We start from the raw sequence: 16786 nt of genomic DNA on the forward strand, positions 1-16786 counted from the left end.
TCCGAAAATTTTATTATTAAAATATTATTAAAATAATTAATTAATATATTATTAAAATATTATTAAAATAATTAAAGATATAAAGATAAATCCGAAAGAGAGACGATTGTATAAAAACGCATGAATAATCTTATTTCATTACGATTTGAAATATATTTCATATTTTGAATAGTTAAAAAAAAAAATAAATAAATAAATAAAAATATCGATATTTTTATATCTCTGTGGACACGAGTACTTATATTCATATTAAACAATTTAACTATGACACTGAACAATCAAAGTCATAGGAAAACCATGAATATTCATTCGTTTTCTTTTATTCAAAAAATTTTAAACAATATTATATTATTAAATAATATAATTATTTCATTAATTAATCAATTTTTCAAGCCAGAACTAATCGGCAACTAATCTTTATCGGTGTATCAATGTATTGGTATAATATAACAATAAATTTTTACATTAGCATTATATTAACATATTCATTAACATATTCATTAATTTTCAACGTTTTCTAATAGAAACACATTATCTGTCAAATTATTTTTATCCAATCCAAAATAAAACTGACATATAAATATATAATTTTATTTTTATTTTCTATTTATAAAATTATTTAAATATATATATATATCTGTATATATCTATAAATATCTGTAAATATATATATATATATGTATATGTATATGTATATGTACATATATATCTGTAAATATTAGTTTATGTAATTTAAAATTATCAACTGAAGAATGCGCAGTTTGTTCGTATAAAAGAGCGCAAGATTTCGTGCGCAGTCAATTCGTCGAGCAGTAGGTAATAGAAAAGATGAATCGTTGGCGTGGAAAGGTGGCAATAGTAACCGGAGCTAGTAGTGGTATTGGCGCCGAGATAGCCAAGATTTTGGTGAAGAATGGAGTTAACGTGGTCGGTATTGCCAGGAATATGGAAAGATTGGAGAAAATTGGGGAGGAGATCGGAAAGGATAAGTTTTTCCCGATTAAGTGCGACGTCTCGAAGGAAGAGGATATCCTGAACGTATTCGAGTGGGTTGAAAAGAAATTTAAGGGCATTGATATTTTAGTGAACAACGCTGCTATCTTTCACACTACTTTTTTCATCGGTAAATATAATTATCGATCTATTGTTCATTTTCTCGGGATTACTCCTAATATTATTCGCCTTTTTCTTAAGTAATAAATCATTCGGATTGAAAAATAATGATATGTCAGTTTTATCCGTGTAATTTATCAAACATTGATTGTTTTTTTTTTATATATATAAAACGATAGAAATATATATTTTTTTAAATTAAGTACAAGTAAAAATTGTAACAATTTATTTTTTATTTTATTTTAATATCGAAATTGGAATTCGTGTGTTCTGATTATTTTCATCATTTTGTACAATTAAATGCAATACAAATTACGTACAATATTTCGTATAAATAATTTTTTACTTCACTTTTTTTTAATTTTTCGAAATTTTAAATTGAATTGATCCATGCTATTCGAATTACATTTATTATAAAATAATTTCTTTATCTAAATTAAATAAATTTATCAGATTTACTTATTATTCTGTCAAATGATAACTTTACGGAATTGCAACATTTTAATGTTGTATTATCTCTTTATTATCTTATCTATATAATCTATAATTATTGTATTTTATATATAATTATTTACATAATTATTATACTGTACACAACAATGATTTTAATCGTAAATTTGAGAAATTAAAAATAGAAAAAAAAGGAATAATCTTATTTTAATAAATTACTTAAATTGTATAAATTGTATATATTAAATTTATCATTCTACAAAAATTTCATTTATAATCAAAATTTATTTTTGAAAACAGGTTGAAGATATCTACAAAACACGTATATCAAAAAAAAAAAAAAAATTGTCACTCGTTCTCGACTCATTAGAACGTGTTCGAAATAATATTCTTAATTGTGAAAAAATAAAATATTTTAATATAAAATGTATATTTCAGATCAAAAAACCGAGGAATATCGTAAGATATTAGATACGAATTTATTAGGTCCCGCGATATTTTCACGAGAAGCTGTATTGTCTATGAAAAAACGAAATGGCCAAGGCCACGTAATCAACATTTCGAGGTAAACGATCCTCTCGATATTAAACAATTTCAATCGATTGGTTCATCTCGAAATTTATCTCGTGCATGAAATTCTAACGTTACGTTTTTTGTTTGAACATCACATGTCGTCAGAGATCTTCAGTTATATCGATTTTTCCATTTTCATTTCTTTATATTATATTTATTTTCCATTATCGTTATATATAATTTTCAGCATTGCCGGATCTCATTTCGACGCTATATTTGTGCCAATGGGTTTATATGGACCGACTAAAAGCGGTATGATCAGTTTAAGCTCAGAACTTCGACACGAAATCATTCAGAATAAATTGAACATCAAAGTCACGGTAAGAAGTCACAATTTTACGTCAACGATGATCAAGCAACTTCATCGTTTTTTTTTTCTTCATTCCTTCACGCTAAAATTATAAACGGTCAAAAATCAACAATTTTATCCAACATTATTATTCGAATTCTTTTACAAAAAAAAAAAAAAAATTCGAGAAATCGAAGTAAAAAGAGTAATAAATTTTTTTATCAAAGAAATGATTTTTTTTTTAATTTTCAAAATTAATTTCACGCTTCTTTGATTGCATCGAATTAAGAAATTATTAATTATTTATTCAGTAATAAATAAATAAATAATTTGTAATAATAATATTTTGACCTTTGCAATTTTCTTTATATCTCGATTAAAAAATAGATATGACAGATATTCTATATTTAATATAATTTTTTGATATGCAATGATTCTAAATAAATACGATTCTTTATATATTCTTCTTTATATCTTTATAGCGTTGAATAATTGATATATATAAAAATATTAAATTATATTTCTATAGACTATTAATCCAGGACTTGTGATGACAGATATGACAAACGACTTAATTAAAGAAAGAAGAAAACAAAGTATCAACACAAATTCATTAGAATCTATAGATATTGCTGAAGCAGTAATTTATGTGCTAGAAACACCGGAAAGAGTGGAAGTAAGTGAAAATAAGATACGTGAAATTCTTATATAAATACTTATCGTAACATAGATTATCGATTATTATAATTCACAATATATTTTTCGATTCTATATATATGGAGAAAAAAAAAATATCACTCTGTGATATAATTTTAATATAATATGGTCAAAATTTTTACACTCTAATCAATCTTGATACCGACTTGATATCCGAATGATATTTACAGATTCCACAAATTACTTTACTACCGCATAAGAGTCCATTTATTCTTTCAAATAAAGTACGTAATATAAGTATATCTTTTTTAATTTTTTTTTAAATCTTCGTCAAATAATGTCTAATTGATTTTTAAATTTGTTTTTATTTTATCTAGGAAATATTATAAATTATAGACCAGAATTCGAGGATAAAAGTGGATAATGATATACGTCGAAAAGAAAAATTAATTTAATACGAAAAAATTGATATATTAATTGATTAAATTGATTAATTAATTGTATTGAAAAAAATAAATAAAGAAAAATATGATTTGATAATGATATATTATTCGTCTTCTCTATTTAATTCAATTATTTAATCTATTTCAACAAATAAATTTATTAATTATTTATTTTATTTAATATACTAAATTAAATTACTTAAAGTATTAAAAGATATGTACTACGTGTAATCAATGAATGACAATAAATAAATAAAATTATATTTTAGCTGTTAAAAATTTCTTAGATTATTTAAAATTCTTTATCTTTCCGTTAGAATATTTCCATTTGTGTATATTTGTGTGTAAATATATTAACATATTCTGCATACAATATATTCAGCTAACCTCATTTATGTGATGTAAATAAAACCATGTGACTAAAATCTAGGGAATTCATATTTTATTATCTTACTAAAATATTATTTTATTTTTTATCTGTCAGTAAATATTATTTTACTTTATTATCTTACTAAAATATGAAAGAGAAAGTTATATATAATATAAATTATTAACAAATGACAAATTATTAATATATTTCCGAAATAAAAGTTCATAAATTAACAATTTTTATATACTTTAATTATTATTGAAGAAATTTTCTAATGATTATAAATATGTATAATAATGAAATAAAGATATTAGTAATTAATTTAAAACTTTTTCAGAATTTTTGAAAACACAGAATATTAGAAAATTTAGATTTAAACAAAATGTATAAAAGGATAATAATAAAAAATAAAACGATAATTTAATTTTCGTATCATTAATAAAATCCATTAACATTTATAATAAATACAATTATGCAATTATAATATTTAATTATAATATTTCCAGATTATTATTCTTTTTAATAAAATGAAATCAGACCGATTAGTTACGTTGTTTATATCAATTTCTTGAACATGATAAATATAATCTAATATAATCTAGATAAAATCGTTTGAATTAATTCTCGTGAGAAAGCCGTGATTTATAATTATAATATTTTAATTTTTAATTAATCGCGCAAGTGTATTCATCAGCGAATTTATTCAGTTGATTCAATTGAGTTTTTAAAATTCGCACGCAATAGCAGCACGAAGCGAAATCGAATTAATAAAATGATCATAGATAAAAATTATATGTTTGTGCTTTTCATCTAGAACGATGTTTACAGAAATTTTTTTTCATGTGTCGCGTCATCTCTTAGATTTATCAATGTTAAATAAATAATACATTTTTTTTCTACACATCTCATTTACCTCTTCTCTCATGTATAAATTTGTATATAGAATGTTTCTAGATCTACAATATGTTTTCTTTACTGAGATTTAAGATTTATGTTAAGAATTGCTTTTTTTTTTTTATAAATTTCAATAAAAATTTCAAAATACTCGATCGAAATTGAAAAAAAAAATTAATTTGATAAAAACAGAGAAATTGCGATTAAAAGAATTTTTCATTTAATCCTTTCTATTAGCTATTTTCACGAATTGGAAATTTACGGCAAAAATAGGGATCGTTTAACTCTTCAAATTGAATTCCAACGAGTTTAAAATTTGCAATACGTCGTCATAAATTGATACATTTTAATAAAAAAAATATTATAATTAATTTTGGTAAATAATTTAAATAACACGAATGATAACATAAGAGAAAATGGAAAAATGAATTGATAATTTATTATTAATATAAAATAGATTTCATCAATTATTTGAAAAAAAAAGAATAGATAATTTAAAATTCTTTAAATTTCTCTATAAGTCTATAATTCAATTTTCTTAACAGATAAAAATGTCCATTATATCAATACAATATTAAATACGATATCAAATATAAAATTAATTTAATTTCTACAATAATAATTTATTATTTTAAATTTAAAACATATAAAACATTATTTGAAAAGCGAAGAGTACACACACACACACACACACACGCACAAATGAATCCTTTTCATTCATATATATAAATTTTATTCGTATATATATTTCACTATTCTATTTAAATCATTCAAATCGAGATAAAACAGAAAAATGAATTAAATTCTAAAAAAAACTAATCGAATCACTTTTCTATCTCTTCAAATGTGATCAAATCAATATTCTTTCTGATGTATATATGTAAATATATTCACATTAATAAAACATAAGATTTAAAAAAAAAAAGAATTAAAAAAATTAAAAAAATATTTTAAAATAATATTTTAAAATAAAAAAACATTGAAACATTAAAAATATCTTAAATTCTAAATATTTATCATAATATAATCATAATTATAATTTCATTTCAGAAAAATATAAATATAAATAACATCTGTATTAATTATTAAAAAAAAAATGATATTCTTTATCATCAAGATTACAAGTAATTCAAATAAATTATAAATACATTTAATGATTAATTTATAATTACGTTATTTATTGATTGATAACTATGTAAATTATGTGGTCAAAATACCGTTGCGATGTATCAAAGTACGAAGATAAATAGTGATAATTTAATTTAATTAAATTAAAATATCTCATTTCCGAGTTTATATTTTTTCTAGATAGTCGATATAGTTTTAATGAGAAGCTTTCACTAACACGAGACAAATTCAAAATATGAAAACAAAGTCTTTGTAATTTCTTGAGATCTATAATTTTGCGAAATTATTGAATGAAAGTTAGTATTAACCGCATGATAGCTGAACGAGAACTTTATAAGTTTCCCAATCTAGATCAAACAAAAAAGTTTCGCGCTATAATCGCCGAATGCAGTGGCCGATTCGAAGGGACAGGAATAAACTTATTCAGAAAGCTGCAGTCCGTATTTAATATTCTAACAAGATACCACTTCGAAATGAATTTAAATGGTTTGCATCAATTCCATCAATGGTTCGCATCAATTCAAAGTTATTCCATAGAATACGAAAACGCGAACTTATTCATCAAATCTTAAATCTTTAAGAGACAATTCTTTCAGAAAGAAAAATCTTTCATTTTATCGTATTAAAATTGATGCACAAATTTTTCTATGCAATTTTTCTATTTAATCGAATATATAAGATAATCTGTTTAAATTAAACTTATTTTTTAAATGAAAATAATTTTCCATTAAAAATTCAATTTTTTAAATATTTTGTATCTAATTTGATATTTTAATCAATATTCCATTTTTATCAAATCCTAGTATTGTATACTTTAAGAAGTTTTCTACTTCAAGTTTTCATCTTAAATCTTAAAAAGTTTATTTTTCTACATCTATTTATTTTTCTCATCAAAATTAAGTAATAAAATAAAATACAAATGTTAACAAGAAATTCATCAAGCGGAAATAATTTTTTCATATTATAGTTCGTAGTACCGCCTTGGATATTTTATTTCCATTCGAGTCACAATTGATCATGGACAAAATGTAAAAACTCTTGTCGAGGTTGCACAAACGCACCACTTAAGCGTGAATTATACAAATCGCAGTCTCATTTAGACCGGTGAATAAGAAAGTGTTCAGCATTGTGCTCTGAGGTGAGTTTATTTTTGTATTTGTTTTATTGAGTACATTATTGTATCTCGAATTATCATTTAAAATAATAATTTTAGAATCTTGTAATTTTAATTATTTAAAAAGAACATTAATGGTAACAAAAATACTGTATTTTTGACATATTTTATTTTTTAGAAGAAATAGTAAGATTTTTTATTTCTTTTACATTTTCGTATTTCGTCTCGTCTATAATATAAAGAAACAGAATCTTCGAAGAGTCAATTCTAAAATTTAAAACAAACACAAAAATTAATATACAAAAATATTATTTGAAATTTATTTATTAAATCATAAGCAATTTAAGTTTGTGTTGATGAATTGAAATAGTTCTATTTCCATCAAATCGATGTCATTCTATCTCCATCTCATTTTATTAATTATAAATTGCTTATAAATTAATAGATTACCTTGAAATAATATTTTTATATATTTATATAATTAATTTTTAAAAATCAATACATACATATATTTAAAATATATTTTCTAAGTTTGTAATCGTATACTGTATACATATTCAACATAGTATATGTTTGTGTATATCTAATATAATAACACGAACTTATAATTTTGTGAAAATTGAATATTTTGAATAAGTAAAACATTTCCTTAACGGAATATTTAATAATTGCATATGTATATATAATATTCATAAATAAAATATATTAAAAATATTAAATTTTTTATATTATATCTATTTATAATTATTAATATGGCGGCAAAATATGCAAATGCGCATAGTTCTGAAATATCTTTGATGAAATTACTTTCACTCTTTTTTTGCGAAAAATTAATTATCTACTTCCTTAATTATTGCTCCATATTTATTTACAAAGCATCTATTTTACTTATTATAGTATTTAAAACACTATAATATCATTGCATTGCGTATATTATATATTATATATAATACAATATATAATAATATAATATATTATTTAAGAAAATGAAAATTATTTATGCTATACGAAAATTACTAAAATAAACAAAATAAACTATTATTATTCACTATTATTAAATTATCTATTATCATAAAATTTACCTAATAAGCTGTATATTCGATGTTTTCTATCACAATAATATGATGTATTATAAATATATGTATTTAATATGATAATTTTACATTTCATTTTAAGTTTAAAAGTAATGATATTAATTTTTATACTAATTTTATTTATTATCTTTCATTACTTTCGTTAATATAATACGGAATAACATAATACTTAATATATACTATGTGTAATGTTAAATATACGAAATTTTTGGTACTATGCGATTATTGCAATAACTCTCGAATTTAATCGATGAAAAACCAATATAATCGATTATGAACAGAGTGAAATTAGTCAAATTTACACGACTCAACATTTTTTCACGATTAGTGAGATTCAGATTATTATTTATATTATAGTGCTATCTAACAAAGTTTTATACATTAAAAATGTTATTCAAAATAAATTTGCATTATTTTGCATTAAAAAAATTACGGAACGTAAAGTGATCTATAGAAAGTACAACACTTTCAAACTTGGTTTATGTGTTTATTTCAAATAAATCACTGTCTAGTAAAAATGTATTTTACGTTCATTTTACATTTGTAAGTAACTTTTTTTCACCTTTCACGAAAGTAAAAGTATAATATTCTGCATTATATCTATGATATAACCACATTTTTAAATAAATAATGTAATTCATTATTATTTGTTCGTATATATTATACGTAAAAATATAAAATTCAAATGAAATAGATAAAAATCTCATGAAGTTGAAAATCTTAAAAAAATGCAATATAAATATAATAAATTAAGTAAAAACTTATTTATTTGAGTAAATATATACAAATAAAAAGCATTATCATATGTATATATTTAATTTTATGATCTGACTTTTGATTGTTACTGCATGCAAATTAATTTTATTTATTATATTTTCCATATTTTAGTCACATAGATAAGACTTTATTTATATATAATATTCATTTATTACTTCGAAAAAAAAACTTTACTATATTTATTTTGCATTATAGATTATAATTTAAATATTCAAAATTTCTTTCATAAAATAGGTTAACTTAGTATCTAGTAATTATATATATTAAATTATAAAATTATTAATAATATCAGAATTAATATTAATATTAAAAGTAATACTAAATTTATTATATATATATATATTATTTAAAAATAATATATATTTAACATAATATATGATTTACATTATAAGATTGAGATATTAATAGATTATAAAATAAAGATTATTTTATTTTTAACAAATCTCAAATAAAAAAATATTTATATTTTAAAATGATTTTTATTTTTCATCATTTCTTTTTTTTTATGATATTTATTGATTAATCAATAAAATATTCCTACATATATTATACATGTTAAAAAAAATATAATGCAATATTTTTTTTATGCGTTCCGTGGCATTTATAATACATTTCTTTTTCATCACTAATTATTTGTTTCTTTTCTCTTCCTTTCGCAAATATAATTTCGTTCTTTTTTTCATTTCATCATTTATTAACCATGTATTTTACACTATTTTAGCCTTTCATACATAGTAATATATTCGTATAAAGAATAAGCAAGGAGGAAATGTTTTTCATCGTTTTTTTTACGATCGGTTGAATATGTATCGTAAACATAAAGTTTAAGGATGACCTGGTAACTAATTACCAAATTAAGCAAATCATTAGTAAGTCACGCTAATTATCCTATATTAATCAGCATGCAATTTTTCTAGTAGCGTAATCATAAATAAGAACATCTTCATGATTACTCACTAAAAAGTTTGATTACATTCCATGTAACGCTTTTATGCACTTAATATCTTGTGCATCTTGCAAATTGCTATTGCTCATAGAATTTTATTAATAAGAACAAGGAAAACATGAAAAATATTTTTCATCGTTATTATATGTACTATATGTGTATTATATTATAATGAAATTTTTTTAAATTTTAATTTTAAAAATTTTAACTGAAATTATAAAGATTTCTTTTATTTCTTTTATATTAAAAAAAGATTTATTTATTGAATTTATTACGAAATTAAAAAATTCTTTAAATTAAAATTTTTATTGTTTTGATCTTTTAATTTTGAATTTTAAAATAAATTTAAATATAGTTTTAATATTTATTCAAATAGAACTATTAATATAGTTGTAATAAATACATTAAATTTACTAGCATAAATAACTAATAATATAATAGTATATCATATTTTTATTATGAAATTCAAATATTAATTGAATAAAATTCAATGATTAAATAAAATATTAAAATTTCTATTATTAATATTTTTTTAATGTTTAATGTTTCCAATTATAAAAAAAACATTGATCATCAATTAATAAAATGTTTAATAGAAACTAACCATCATATATTTATTCTTTTAAACATGCATAAATATTTTTTATATCTGTTGCAGTTATGTGTAGCTATATATGGAAATTCTTATAAAAAAATAATATCTTTACATCATAAATAATGTAAGAAATATATTATACAAAAGATAAATTTAATTAAAGGAATTTTTATTACATGTTTTTAAATCGTACAAAGCACGAATTGACACAGAATTAACGGAGAAATATGTAAATAAATCAAGAGAATTAACATCAATTACCAAACCGATTTTCCCAACAATCTGTTTATGATAATCTCGACATCATGTTGATTGGAAATTTAATTGTCCATTGCGAAAATGAAAGGTTTATTTACCTTTCCATCTAATTATTCAAATTATATTTGGTATAATGCGCCAACCAGTTTCCAAATTTCAATTCCAATTGCATCCTCAACGATATATAATTTTGGAAGAATTTTTAATCGATTCGAAACATTATATCAAAAGTTAGTGATTTTATTTAATTTTTAAAGCATCCTCTTTTAAATTTTTATTTAAATATATTAAGAATATAATCTCCTATAAAACATTTTATTTTAAACGTAAGATATTTCTTAATTTCTTATCTTTTTTTCTTTCTTTTTAGGTAATAATAATGCTTTCTTCAAACATGTGTAATTAACTTATCATTAGAAAAAGAAATTATACAAATTATATTATAATGAATATCTCAATTACATAACAGAGGCGTGTTTAAAGTTTCTCCAGCGATGATTGAAATTGCATGCATTCAAACATTAAATGACTATCGCATTTGCTACTTTCCACTTTTTTTTTCAATGAAAGAATATTTACATATCAAGAATACGCGTTAACGATCTCATGAATTAATAACTTTTTTCGACGATGTTTCCTTTAAATCAACCGCTCTATTTGCAAAAAACTTTTCAATTATACACGAGATTACAAATTTCACTTTGTACAAAACATTTGAGAACGTTTAAAATGATCAATCATAACTACATATTGTTAAATGCATTTTAATCTTATGCATTGATCGTGTATCTAATTACAGAACTAATATCTCTCGCAATTACAAACGAGATATCTATCATACATAAATATTATACACAAATATTAATTAACGTTAACAATTGCAAATAAGTTTTTCATATTATTCTTAATGATTTATATTATAATAATACACTTTTAATGGATGGAATAATAGAAAGATTAATATCCCACGAACAAACAATTAATTTCAACAAGAATTTCAATTGTTTGAAAAATTATCGTATTTAAATATTTTGATCTATATGTATCGAGATAATATCGATGTATATAGATAATGCCACGAGATAGATTTTCACGCTTGCAAATAAAAAACATAGCAGTTTAAAAGGAACGCAGAATTTTCACGCATGTACATAATACCGAGTTTTCATGCTCCCCTTCTCTATTTTTCTCTCCCAGACACAACACTTTCGTTATGCTCCAAATCCTCCCTTTGCTCCTCGCCGTTCGTTTTACGGAAAATCTAAAGTGGTAATAAACCAACACGTTTCGAGTTTCCCAGTCAGTCGATTCTCGCGTTGTTAAAGACCACTTGGACTGGCTAAGCTGGATCCCCATTCGACAGAAAGATGTTTGGACATAAACGGAAAAAATGGATAACTTACAGCGAATAATAGGATACGCGACAGTTCTTTCCCTTTTTCATCAACGTAAGAGAATTTTTCTTCTTTTCTTGTTCTTTTGATAAATAACCTATTGAGGTTATTCAACGTGCCTCGAACCGTTTTATCGATAAACTTGTTCGTTTCATTTTTAATCCTTTAAACAGGATTTTCATATTCTTTTGTGATAAAAATAGACGATTCGAAAATTATTAGTAATAGATTTTTAAATTGAATGTATCCAGGTTCATTTTTATCTGCTTATTTATGTATCCGCACAAAAGTTCCTTCCTAAATTACAATTTCCTAAATAAATAATGATAAATAAGCAATTTTAATAGATTTTCGGCAATTTAGTGTCGCCAATTTATCGACAATAGGAAATGATTTTTAAATCGTTCAATGCAGGTGAAGGAATTTTTAATAATATTGAAAATCCTCTTGAAAATCGCACAATTTTCTTTACTCATTTTAGACATATAAAATTCACATATATACAATATAATTTTTTAGTCACTCGTTTGTTGCCATTTGTTGTTGCCTGTCTCGTAGTATAGTCAATAAAACAGTTAATTATTTTTGGTTGTGACTATTATAATAGTTTTATTATACAAAATAATTCCAATTTTAAGGTGTGTCTCGAAATAAATTAGATAGCGGATTCTTAACGGTATAGAAGGTTTATAATTTTAGATTTAGCCCACTTTGTAAAATATATTACCTATTGCCCACTATTTATAGGCAAAATAATTGTCGAAAACATTTAAAATCTCATTTGCCATTTCAACTTCGAGAACGTCGGTCAATTCGTGTGTTTCGTTCTTGGTAGTATACTGTTTCCAAGATTTTCAAACATTCATATTTAGAAGAAAATACTTCAATCGTTTTTCGAAAGACGCAAAATTGTATCTTTTATAAAAAAAGGAAGAAAGCTTTAACAAAAGTTTCAATTTAATTTAATTCAAAATTTTATAATAAATTTTATATTTGCGAATAATCGAAGCGTAAGTATAATAATCTTGGAATTGTTGAATTATTTCGAGATTTTTTAACGAAGATTTATAAAATACTAAAATTTTAATTGTTGAATTAAAATTTTTTCATTATTTCAGTTTATTCCGAAATGAATCTTGCCACGATAGCACAGTTTTTAATAGTGCTATTCCTCTCGGAGATAATAGCTATGAGCATGGCTGTGAATTTTTTCTCATCCTTGTTGACTAAATCCAAAACGAAGCCAAAATACCAACCATCGACTATTAAACAGAAACCACATATCATTATCATTCTCGCCGATGATCTGGTAAATTGACAAATTTGTTGCCATTTGTATTCTATTGTAAAATTAAAATTTCGTAAAAATTTTTATCAAATTATTACAAATGAAAAATACTAAAAATAATCGTTATTAAAAAAATGAGCTCATTCGTTGAAATTTAAATTTATAATTATGTACTCACAGGGTTGGAACGACGTAAGTTTTCACGGATCGGATCAAATCCCCACGCCCAATATCGACGCCCTTGCATACAATGGTATCATCTTAAATAATCATTACGTGCCCGCATTATGCACACCAAGCAGATCGGCTTTAATGACCGGAAAAAATCCAATTCATCTGGGCATGCAACACTCTGTGCTTTACCCAACCGAACCACGAGGACTTCCCCTGAGCGAGAAACTCTTACCCGAGGTATTATCCGTTTCGCATATCTTTTTTTCACTTTTACGTTCACAATGAGACACATAGATATGTGTAATTGTTACTTTTATTCGAATAAGAAATTTTATTTAATTCAATATTACTTTTACAGTATTTGAGAGAAATAGGATATAAAACACACGCTGTGGGAAAATGGCATTTAGGATATTTTAAGAAAGAATACACTCCGACTTATCGTGGATTTGATTCACATTTTGGATATTGGAACGGTCTTCAGGATTATTACTCGCATATTACGCAAGAACCTGTGAATATTATTTAAAATTAGTCTTTTGAATTTATATATTATTAATTAATTAATTGAAACGTTGAATTGATAAGTCAGTTTTATACAACGATAATTCTCTCAGGATCCGGCATACAGCGAGTTTAAAGGTTTTGACATGAGGCGAAATCTCACAGTGGCATGGGACACCGTAGGAAATTATTCTACAGATCTGTTCACGAACGAAGCTATACGATTGATTAATGAGCACGATACTGATCAACCAATGTTTCTATACCTGGCTCACTTAGCTCCTCATAAAGGAAATGAAGAACAACTGTTTCGAGCACCCGATGAAGAGATTGCCAAATTTTCATACATTCTTGATCCTGAAAGAAGAATTCAAGCAGGTGAGTGAATAGTTAAAATCATCTATCTTAAAAAAAAAATATCCTATTTTAAAAGAAATAAAAAAAGAAAAATAAACAATTTCCTAAATAATATTGAAAAATCTCTGTGAAAAATAATATTTTACTTGTTACTAAATAATTTTCTTATATAATATAATATAATCCTAAAATAACATTTTCTTGTAATTTCAAATGCTCTAACTTAAAGCTGTTGTATCAAAATTGGATCAAAGTGTCGGTGATGTAATGGATGCACTAAGAAATCGCGGCATGTTGAAGAACAGTATAGTACTTTTTATGAGTGACAACGGTGCACCAAGCGAGGGTATATTGAGTAACAAGGGCAGCAATTATCCTCTTCGAGGCGTAAATATATTTTTCACATTATATTTTTATATTAATTTTGAACAGATTAAAATCTGAATACTTTTCAGATAAAGAATAGTCCATGGGAAGGTGGGACGAGAGGAGTTGCAGCTATTTGGAGTCCTTTAATTAAGAAATCTAAAAGAGTCTCTAATCAAATGATGTTTATGTCCGATTGGCTTCCTACACTTCTATCTGCAGCAGGTTAATGAAATAATATTAAAAGCATCAATAACTCTTAACGCTTAACATTTAATTAAAGTGGAAGGAAAAAATCATTAAAGGAATTTAAATTCCTTTCTTCATGTATCTTTCAGGAGTAGATAGAAAGCAACTTGGTAACATCGATGGATTTGATCTCTGGTCAGCTTTGGTGTTGAACAAAATCAGTTCCAGATCCGAAGTAGTGCTGAATATCGACGATTTTAGTGATTATGCTGCTTTCAGACGAGGTGATTTTAAATACATTATCGGTAGAACGGAAACTGGTAGTGCTTGGCTTGGAGCAAGTGGAGATCCATCCGAAGGCATTTCTCCGCAATACGATCCTTATAAAATATTGTACAGCAAAACTGGTGTTGCTATTTCTGGTATTATTACTGCCAAACAAGCGATGGAATTGAAAGAAAGAAGAAAAAGAAGCATGAATATATATAATACTGCATTAGAAACTAATTTTGAAGAAAAGATACTCAGTGTCGAAAATATTTCCGAATTGCGAAAGAAAGCACATATAACATGCAACGTCAAAGAGGAAGATAGAGTTAGTATTATAATTAAATACAAATTATTTTTTATAAAAATTTATCTTACGTCATATTTATTTTTAATAAATAAAAAAATATATATATAGTTTATAATAAATTTTTTTAACAATCCTGTTTGATAAAATTTTAAAAAATTTCTCTATAATTTTGCCATAGATCCCTTGCGAACCAATGACAGCACCATGTCTCTTTAACATAGAAAAAGATCCTTGCGAAATGGTGAATCTTGCCAAAAGAAGACCAATGATTATGGCTATTCTGGAAAGAATTTTAATGAAGCACAGAATAACCGTGATACCTCCTAGTAATTTAGATGGAGATCCTAGAGCGGATCCATCACTTTGGAATGATACTTGGACCAGTTGGTGCGAAGCTAATCCATTAGCACTCTCTTATACGAATATTGAGGAATTGAAACAGTATTCTGGTCCAGCAATTGCAGTGATGTCCATTATTTTTGGCCTTTTCATTGTTGGTATAATAATGTTATTCGTTTTAAAGTGTGGAAAAGGTAACTCGAACAATTTAGAAAATCCTGAATATCAGAATGATCACGAAGAAGTTGCATATGCTACAAATAGTAACGAACAATCGTTTTCTATGTATAGTATTATAACAAATACGAGACAAAGTGATCTAACTAAGCATAAGCAAATAAATTGACACTTTCGAACGAAATATACGAGGAATAAACGTCTTTTAATTACTATAAAGATTTATTACATTAATCGAATTCTCATGCAAAAGTATCAATGATATTATATTTGTTTATTCATATATTTATGAAAATGAAACACATACGAAATTTTTACCTCGTATAATCTCGTTCTTTATTTTTCTATTTCTTCATTTCTTCAAAATGTGATCCATACGATATACACGAGCATTATATCGTTTATAGGATAACAATGATAAAAATGAAACAAATTTTCTAAAGTTAGAAGTACCACTTGTTAAATAAGTTTGTTGTACTTCGAAAAAAAATCATGATTCGATACACATTTGTAAATAATTCACAATCTTAATTAACATTTTACAAAATATTGATATTAAATGATAATTGAGTGGATGTATGAAATAAGGGTAAGAGTTATTATTTTATCTTTTTTATGAACATCAATATTTCATTCCATTATTGCTGGATACTGATATCGATAAAATACGAATCTTGTATTGTTCGAATTATTTCTTATTTCCATATCCTTTTTGCATAT

At 24.1% G+C, this 16786-nt stretch overlaps 2 protein-coding genes across 4 annotated transcripts; both read left to right on the plus strand.

Annotated features, from left to right (window-relative positions):
• The first annotated feature begins 730 nt into the window (after positions 1–730).
• Positions 731–3627, plus strand: LOC107995017 (farnesol dehydrogenase). The gene is made up of 6 exons (XM_017052242.3): positions 731–1123; positions 2002–2128; positions 2324–2456; positions 2955–3101; positions 3313–3366; positions 3460–3627. Exons 1-6 carry the CDS (start codon positions 829–831, stop codon positions 3469–3471), a joined length of 768 nt encoding a protein of 255 aa, XP_016907731.1. The 5' UTR covers positions 731–828; the 3' UTR covers positions 3472–3627.
• Positions 3628–6903: 3276 nt separating this feature from the next.
• Positions 6904–16531, plus strand: LOC107995018 (arylsulfatase B-like). Of its 3 annotated transcripts, XM_017052243.3 has the most exons (11): positions 9624–9771; positions 10507–10931; positions 11072–12149; positions 13214–13404; positions 13564–13794; positions 13916–14071; positions 14175–14439; positions 14648–14805; positions 14874–15009; positions 15123–15568; positions 15729–16531. In XM_017052243.3, exons 3-11 carry the CDS (start codon positions 12092–12094, stop codon positions 16233–16235), a joined length of 2148 nt encoding a protein of 715 aa, XP_016907732.1. In that variant the 5' UTR covers positions 9624–9771; positions 10507–10931; positions 11072–12091; the 3' UTR covers positions 16236–16531. The 3 variants fall into 3 exon arrangements, with proteins under 3 accessions (XP_016907733.1, XP_016907732.1, XP_028521128.1); XM_017052244.3 differs by lacking the exons at positions 9624–9771; positions 10507–10931; positions 11072–12149 and adding an exon at positions 6904–7055; XM_028665327.2 differs by lacking the exons at positions 9624–9771; positions 10507–10931; positions 11072–12149 and adding an exon at positions 12216–13105.
• The last annotated feature ends 255 nt before the right edge of the window (positions 16532–16786 follow it).

Source organism: Apis cerana, linkage group LG1 (assembly GCF_029169275.1).
Source record: "Apis cerana isolate GH-2021 linkage group LG1, AcerK_1.0, whole genome shotgun sequence".
Classification (NCBI taxonomy): domain Eukaryota; kingdom Metazoa; phylum Arthropoda; class Insecta; order Hymenoptera; family Apidae; genus Apis; species Apis cerana.